This window comes from Stegastes partitus, unplaced genomic scaffold (genome assembly GCF_000690725.1).
Source record: "Stegastes partitus isolate 25-593 unplaced genomic scaffold, Stegastes_partitus-1.0.2 Scaffold24, whole genome shotgun sequence".
Taxonomy (NCBI): domain Eukaryota; kingdom Metazoa; phylum Chordata; class Actinopteri; family Pomacentridae; genus Stegastes; species Stegastes partitus.
The window spans coordinates 158,937-167,132 of record NW_007577755.1 but is presented as its reverse complement, the minus strand read 5'-3'; the positions used below and the strand labels follow the sequence as shown (position 1 = coordinate 167,132).

Genomic DNA, 8,196 nt, shown 5'->3' with positions numbered 1-8,196 from the left:
AAATTTCAGTTAATAAAAACTTTGATTTAGGGTGCATCACAAGTTTTTTAAAACATAAAAACAATGTCATTAGTCTGTTTCATGATGTCCAGTGAGTGTAGACTCCACAGTGAGATTAGTAACCAGGTACTGTGCAGAAATGAATGACTTCTTGGAGTTTCTACAACTGAAAATCCTTGCTGATGTCATAAAGTTCCACAGAAGAAAAACTGAAAATAGTGATGTGATCCTTTAACACCGAGTTGACACCAAGTAATTTCCTCATTTTTTACCCACTGCTTCCTCTTACCTGAGTGTCCGTTGTTGGACATGAGGAAATTCCCCATCTGAGCATCGTAGCCGCTGAGTTCCAGCTGCAGTATGTCTGGGTTGTGCCTCACGCTGCGCCGCTGGATGTCGATGGGGGACTGTTTCTTACCTCCACACGCAGGGTACTTGGTCGGCCAGTGCATCTGGTCCAAAGCTCCCTCTGTGGGGAGAAAAGACAAATCCACTGAAATGAACAGTAAACACCAGCGGACTGAGCGCCACGGCTGGATCCAGTGGTTTACATTAGCCCTGTCTATGAAGGATTACCAGCTCACAGGTTGTTGGCTGTACTGGCACGCACACTTGTTCAACTGGATATTGTTGCTGCACTGACCTGTAATATTCACTCCCTGAATATTCACGGCAGTTGTGCTGAATGCTGCACATAATTCGTCCCTGCGCCTGGTTGATGTAACCACAGACTGACAGCGGTTATCCGAAAAGTATTTGGCCAATGCAGAGCGCGTCAGCCACAAATCCCAGCGCTTAAATGGCTCGAACAGTAGTAGTAGCTCTAATTTATGTCAACATCATGCAAAAAGTTCATATCATTTGCTAATTTTTTAAAAATCTTTTACCTAATAAATGCGTTTTGGATGCGTCGCCACACACGTTTTACGCATCAAAATGATTGACTTCAGGGACTTCATGTGTTTTTTAAATATATTTTTTTGTATAAATCCACAGATATTCTGAAAGCTCACCTGTGTACGTCCAGTGGATTCCATCATGAGGGATCCCAGCACCGACCACACTCACCAAAACAGCGGAGACAAACACGGAGAGAGTATCCATCGCTGCGCCCTCTGCTCTGTCACGCAGGACACTGACACCTCAGAGAGGTTTTCTCTCCGGATTTAAAGTGAGGGGAGGTGTTGAAACCTCCGGCTGAAAACGCCCAGAGCTTTTCCCAGCAGAAAGTGACAGAGGAGGCAGCTCCTGCACTCTGACTGACTGTCTTATCTGGTTGTAATTCAGGCTTAAGCAGGCATTTTTACCAATGTGTGGGAAAAAAACGGTCCCTCTGCAGGTTATGTGATTCAGTCTGACCTGTAGTTATGTTTTTTAAACAAACAAACAAAAAAACAGGAGAGAACACATCATTTATTTTTGATCTCATATGTGACTTCATTATCTTAAGTATGGATGAAAACTTAGTTGTTAACTTTTGGGGTCTTTTGGAGCCCAGTCCATTTGGTTTAGGTGACAGGTGTTGTTTTTTTTTTTTTTGAGGTTTTTTTTTTTTTATATAAAAAGAGGGACGTTTGTCATGCATTTGGAACCAAAATACATCAACTTATCTGAATATTTATTTAACATATATATGAATACCAGCAAATGTCTTGCACATATTATTTCTTGGGGTTTGGCAACATGAAAGTCCTGAATAGGGTTAAACACCACAATATGTGCAGCATCACAGCCACTCTTCTGTGTCATTGTGTCGAGTTTGTCAATCAAGGTGTTTGGAGGAAGTTTAAGCAGAATTGTATCATTTTTTTTTACAGAAATCCATTATGCAAGCACAATTCTGCCACTTTCTTGGTAAAACTGCAAGTCATACCGACAAAAAAACACAAAAACCGATGGCTTCAGATGCTAAGAAAACATATGCGAGAGTGAAAACTACGAGCGCAGTCGATGAATTTATGTCCTGGATCACCTGCTGATGCGCACTAGTCACAACACGTCCAACACCTCAAGTTTAAATACCAGAGCTGTCAGTCAAAGCCAGGGGTGTGTGTGACTGAGCAGTTTACCTCCAAGGACAGAGGAAATGTGGAACATTTTGTTAGTAGGTCAAGTGTATTTTCAGGTTAGGATTTTCAAAATAAATCTGAAGTTTAAAGGAATAGTTCAGCATCACTTTATTACCAGTGCAGGTGGAGATTAGAAGATGTGCCAAGTGAATATTAGACGACTGTTTGGACGTCTTTGGGCGAGTCAGCCTGCATACATGACCTTATTGTTGAGGTGAAAACACGTAAATACAACTCTGGCAAAATATTAGTACACTAATTTTTATGCCAATTTGTGAAATTACAGATAATAACTAGTAAAATCACCCCCCAGGAAGATGAAACCACATTCACACCTCACCACAAAAGACCCTAACAAACCCCACTCTGGCAGGGGGAGCACGAAAGACTCACATAACAAGGGGAAGGAGCAACAAACCCCCCAGTTGAAACTCAGGTGTTAAAGGCTCCTTAAGGATATCTGGAACTCCCAACTAGTCAGTCAGAACTGATGAAGCCTCTTGGATGAGAGATGAAACGTCTTCAAGGAACTCAAGCAAGTCCAGTTGCTATGATTAATCCACGAGAATCCACTGTTTTGTAATAGTGTTTTTTTTTGCAGAATGAAAATGAATGTAATTTTTTGACTTTAATTATTTTACAGAATTTTCCTGTTTTGTTACATCACAGATAAAAGTATAAATGTACATGTTGATTGAAAAAATTAATTAATTAAAAGGCCAAAACTGTACATAATGTTCATATACAAATAGTGATTATTACACATTTTATGTCATTTAATCAGCAAAAAAAATACAATTTTATAAATATTTACTGTTGAAAAAGGAATGCTTGTTATTATTATGTTTAATAACGATTGAAAAGTGGTAAATAATTTAATTTGACTGATTTTTCCTGTTTTGTTACATTAGAGACAACATCTAGCAAAATCACAGATAAAAGTATAAATTTACATGTTGAATAAAAAAAAATCAAGGCCAAAAACTCATATCAACATAATGTTCACATTAAAAAAACAAAAAAAACAAAACACAGTTACACCTTATTACTGCACTTAATCAGAATATTTTTTTAAAAATTGCAAATATTTGCTATTATATTTATAAGAAGAATCCCGTATATTATTATCATTATTTATATTAAAGGTTGAAAAATGGTTTTGTTATTTCTGTTAAATAATTTTTTAAAAAAATGTTTAAAAACAACAACAAACAAAAAAAAAAACAGCAAAACTAAAACAAAAAAATAACTAAACTGTAAAAAAAAAAATGTCCTCATAAATGATTTGTATTTTTATTGTGTGTGTGTGTGTGTGTGTGTGTGTGTGTGTGTGTGTGTGTGTGTTTACACGGTACAGTGCACTTTAACAGTAATTGTGTCATGTGCAAAAGTGTGGACGCCCTTTTACTTGTAAAGTTCCCAAAGTTTGATTTTACTACGTCTTAACTGACTCATTAGGACGGGTTGAGATTTGTCATTATGAGTTGTCGGCTGCTGACATAAGGATTCCCAAGAACCACTAAACAAGTTACCGAGAATCTGAAAATGAAGCTAACTGATGCCTCTGAAGCAGGAAAAGGCCGAGCTCTTGTACACAGCTGCAGCTCTGCACAAAGTCTGGAAACACCTCCCTAATTAACACATTAGATGTTTTCAGTTTGCTCCACACGCCGGCCAGCTGCAGTGACTTTCTGAAGTGTCTCACCGAGTACGCAAAACGCCTGTAAAGCTGCAACTTCTGTTTTTACGCTTTGGGCCTCGTACAGATAAAACAGTCAAACACATTGTGTGTTAATTAGCGGGATTTGGAGGTGCTTTGGGCAGAGCTGGGGAAAGCTGCTCCTCTTTGTTTCCAGTCTTTGGACATAAAAGCAGTATTAACTTTCTAACCTTCCCCTGCAGCACACTCTGACATAGTTCAGAAATAAATCAGACCTGCCAGACTGGGGTTAAAATCAAAGCCTAAGGTGGTTTAAGTTTGAAATGTAGGAATGAAACGGCTCAGAGAGAGTCGTCACACATACAGTGATACAAATCTCTGCTTGGGATTGTGTGTCTTTGTGTGCAAAGACCTGATTAAATTACAAAGTGATCAAAGGACTCACCATGATTTAGGACTTTCATTGTTCCCCATATCCTTCCTCTCTAAGCCTGCAGCCTCTCTCCGCCCCGCTCTTGATTAAGACCAGTTGTTTTTATGTTTGGTTATCGACACCTAAAGGCTGATAAATACATATAAAACTGCTTTAAACAAGCGCAGGTGGGGAAAACAGGGCTGACCTTTACGGGTGACAATAGAGAGTTTCCTACAAGACTGAGATCATTAAGAAGCCACAGATCTGATGCCCCTCGGCGCTCCACTCTTGCATACACCAGCACTTAGAAAATGAAGCGATGCTGCTTCACCCTGCAGTAAATCACCAGGTTTGTCTTTGCCTCGGGGACAATAATAGTTTTTAAGGTCTTGTAGACTTTAATGATGCAACCTTCCAAGAGCTGAGCCAGTAATTTAACATACGAGGAGCTTGACGTGATTCAGCTGCAGACTCCAGTAAACAAAACAAAGGCTTCATTCCCTGATCAGAACGTTGGATTTCATTTAGGGTACAGATGCTCTAAATCTGGACTATGCACGGTCCTCAAATCTATATCGTCACAGGGATTGTGGATTTTTTTTGCATTTTTATTGAATAGTTCCACCACTGACCTCTTTTCTAATTGCTGCAAGTAAGCTCAAGAACCTGCTGCTTAGTTTTGATCATGTCTGCAGTTAATAGTACCTTCACCTCTCGTCCAGTGTAAACGGTGGCTTTCACAGGCCGCAGGAATAAGTCACTGCTGTGTAATGCTGTTGAAACTACTGCTTAATCCTCAGCAGTGAGCTCAATATAGACGCGTTTATAACAGTCCTGACACTCGATTTACTCTTATTTATGCACAATATGTGCATTTTGCTTGTGAAATTATGTCTGCATAATGATGTCTGTGAAGACTCTCAGTCCTCCAGGTCATGGTTGTTCTTGTAGATTAATCATTGGACTTGCTTGAGTTCCTTGAAGACGTTCCACCTCTCATCCAAGAGGTTTCATCAGTTCTGACTGACTCGTTGGGAGTTCCAGATATCCTTATGGAGCCATTAACACCTGAGTTTCAGTTGGGGGGTTGTTGCTCCTCCGCCTCATTATGTGAGTTGTTACTGCTCCCTCTGCCACAATGGGGTTCGTTAGGGTCTTTTGTGGCGAGGTGTGAATGTGGTTTCATCTTCCTAGGGAGAAATCTTAAGACTGAATTGTAAATAGAGGTGATGCTTCAGACCTCCACCTCTGTTGAGGGATGGTCTTTCCAGTTTGACATAGATGATTTCTTTCCCCCCTCTGTCAAACCATCTGTCCTCCCTGGCCAAAATCTGAACATTACTGTCCTCAAATGAGTGTTCTTTGTCCTTAAGAGAGTCCTGTCCTGAGGTGTTGATGGATTCTTAAGGATGTAAGTATGTGGAACTCCCGACTAGTCAGTCAGAACTGATGAAGCCTCTTGGATGAGAGGTGCAACGTCTTCAAGGAACTCAAGCAAGTCCAGTTGCTACGATTACTCTACAAGAATCTGCATCATTATTAATTTTTGAAAGTTCAAATCCTGCTAACTAGTTCTGAATTTGCATCTTCTTGTATTTACTTGCTGTGAATGTTATTTTGTACTTCTGTTGTATGCCATTTTTTCAACCCTATTTTCACTCTGCAAGGTGGCTCAGTGGTTAGCACTGTCACCTCACAGCTAGAAGATCCCCAGTTTGTATCCCAGTGAGGACACCCGGGATCTTTCTGCGTGGAGTTTGCATGTTCTCCCTGTACAGTGTGGGTTCTCTCCGGGTTCTCCGGCTTCCATGTTGAGGTTAGTCTGTGATTCTAAATTGTCTGTAGGTGTGAATGTGAGTGTGCTTGGTTGTCTGTCTCTAAGTGTAGCCCTGTGATAGACTGGTGACCTGTCCAGGGTGTCCCCTGCCTTCACCCTGAGTCAGCTGGGATAGAGTCCAGCCCCCTGAGACCCTAGTGAGGATTAAGTGGTGTGTAGATAATGGATGGATGGAACTGCTTTGACATACTTTCCTTACATGGTATGGATCCTATCTGTAGTTTATATCACACTATCTTATCTCGCCTTAACATTGCAGCTTTATTTTCACACAACGTTAATATGAAGTGCAGCTATTGTGACGGAGCTTTTAAATTGTTTCTTTTTCTGTAGTTGTACTAGCAGCATGTAAACAACTTATACATTGTGCATTTGAAATATAGTTTGATTTAAGGTGCTAATAAGACAATGTGATTTAAAAAAAAAAAAAACATTACCATTTGTCTTGTATCTTTGGTGATGTTAGGAAATTTCCTTCGAGATGTTTACCAGCCACATAAATTATGCAAACTCAGAGAAATGGGGAAGTTGCATATCTTGGAACGTCACAGATGGGTGAAAAATATCTGGCGGATCACGATTACTCAAGCTATTTTGCTTGCATGACAACATGCCGGTAGTCAGAGGAGCTGTCTGGATCAGGAAATGCCACGGTATAGAAATAACTGAGGTGTCTTAAATATTTATTAACCAGGATCCAGTGAGTGTGAAGGCTCTTTCCCAGCGACGCCCTGCTCACACCACCGTGGACACGTTCACTCCTGGAAGCTGCCCAGTTCAACCACAGTCTGAGTCAACTGGCAGCTATGCTGGAGAAAATGAGCCTCATGTTTATGGCAGTGGCAACAAAACACACATTTTTATACAGTATAAAAGGAAAGAATTAAGGTTATGGGCTCGTGTGTGGTCTAATTGACTGCACTTTAAAAAATCATGTTGGAACTACTGATGGTGCATTAATCTTTTTGAGTTACGACAACCAAGAAACTACCTTCAGTTCAGGGAATTAGCTTTTCCTCTGCTATCAAAGGTATTTTTAATTGCTAATTACTCAATGATTGGCAGCATAAACACAACTTTTTTGGGTTGAAGTAGTATTTCCTCTTTTTTTAAGTGTTATGCAATTTATTAACATAATTATAAAGTTTTTCAGAAATGTATTTGCTCCAGTGTTAAATGGGAGCGGCAGAAAAACTTGACCTATAGGTGAAGGAAAACTTTGTTACCAGGCAGATTTCATTAAATTATCTCCACTTGAATTTAGTTTTTATTCACCTATTGCAGAAATTTGAGTTTAAATCACACACAATATTAAGTTGATGCAATTACCAACATTATTATGTCAACATAACCTATCAAAATAAGACTTGCAACTTCAAAGATTTGTCTAAATCATTAAGTTTTTTTTTTTCGTGCAGCTTGGATATTTGGCATCACTGCAGGTGCAGAGTCACGCACTGGGAGTTTCTTGGGCCCAGAGGGCACATAAAGCTCACAAGAACAAAGAAAAGTCTCAAAAATGTCCAGCAGAGCCTGGCTTGTAAAGTAGCAAACCAGCCTTTGCGCCACCTCTGTCTGCCTCACATGCTAATGTAACGTTAAAGAGGGCCGATGCTTTATTTATGTGAGTTTTTAAATTGGCTGACGGCAGCACAGGGTGCCACAGTGATGAAGTGGTTCACACCATCAGCTCACAGCAAGAAGATTCTGAGCTCGAACATGCTGGTCGGCTGCAGTCTTTCTGTGTGAATGACGTGTGTTAACTGGTGGCTCTAAAGTGGCTGTAGGTGTGAGAATGAGCATTTTTCTCTTTGTGGCTGCGACCCTCTGCAGGATGAAGCGGGTATAACTGATGCATGGATAACAGCAACATGCTACAGATCAGCAGTTCTCCTTTCATGTTTCCTGACATGCAGATCTCTAAAGGTGACCAGCAGTTTAGCAGAATGGTGGTTACCTCCGACCACTTCACAGGTAGATGGTAGGTACGACCAGAGGACCACACTGTTGCCCATAAAGTTGGAACAAAATATGTGTTTACCTCTTCTCATGAAATGATTGTGACAATGCGATTGATTCTTGATAAAGTGTATATCTTCCCAAACTTATGTCAGTAAAAATTAACCCACAATTAACTTTTGCAAACTGTATATTTGGGCTTAAACAAAATTGGGGGTATTGAACAACAGGATTAAGGGTTTTGTTTCAATTTTTC

General features: G+C 40.0%; 1 protein-coding gene across 1 annotated transcript in view; it reads right to left on the bottom strand.

The window, feature by feature from the left end:
- ca6 (carbonic anhydrase VI) overlaps positions 1-1,168 on the bottom strand; it is a 5,489-nt gene extending 4,321 nt beyond the window's left edge. The window contains exons 1-2 of the mRNA XM_008295803.1: positions 1,014-1,168; positions 290-469 (exon numbers count right to left, since the gene is read on the bottom strand). Of these exons, the coding sequence (XP_008294025.1) occupies positions 290-469; positions 1,014-1,104 (271 nt within the window). The 5' untranslated portion in view covers positions 1,105-1,168. The remainder of the gene's footprint in view (positions 1-289; positions 470-1,013) is intronic.
- Between the last annotated feature and the right edge of the window lie 7,028 nt (positions 1,169-8,196).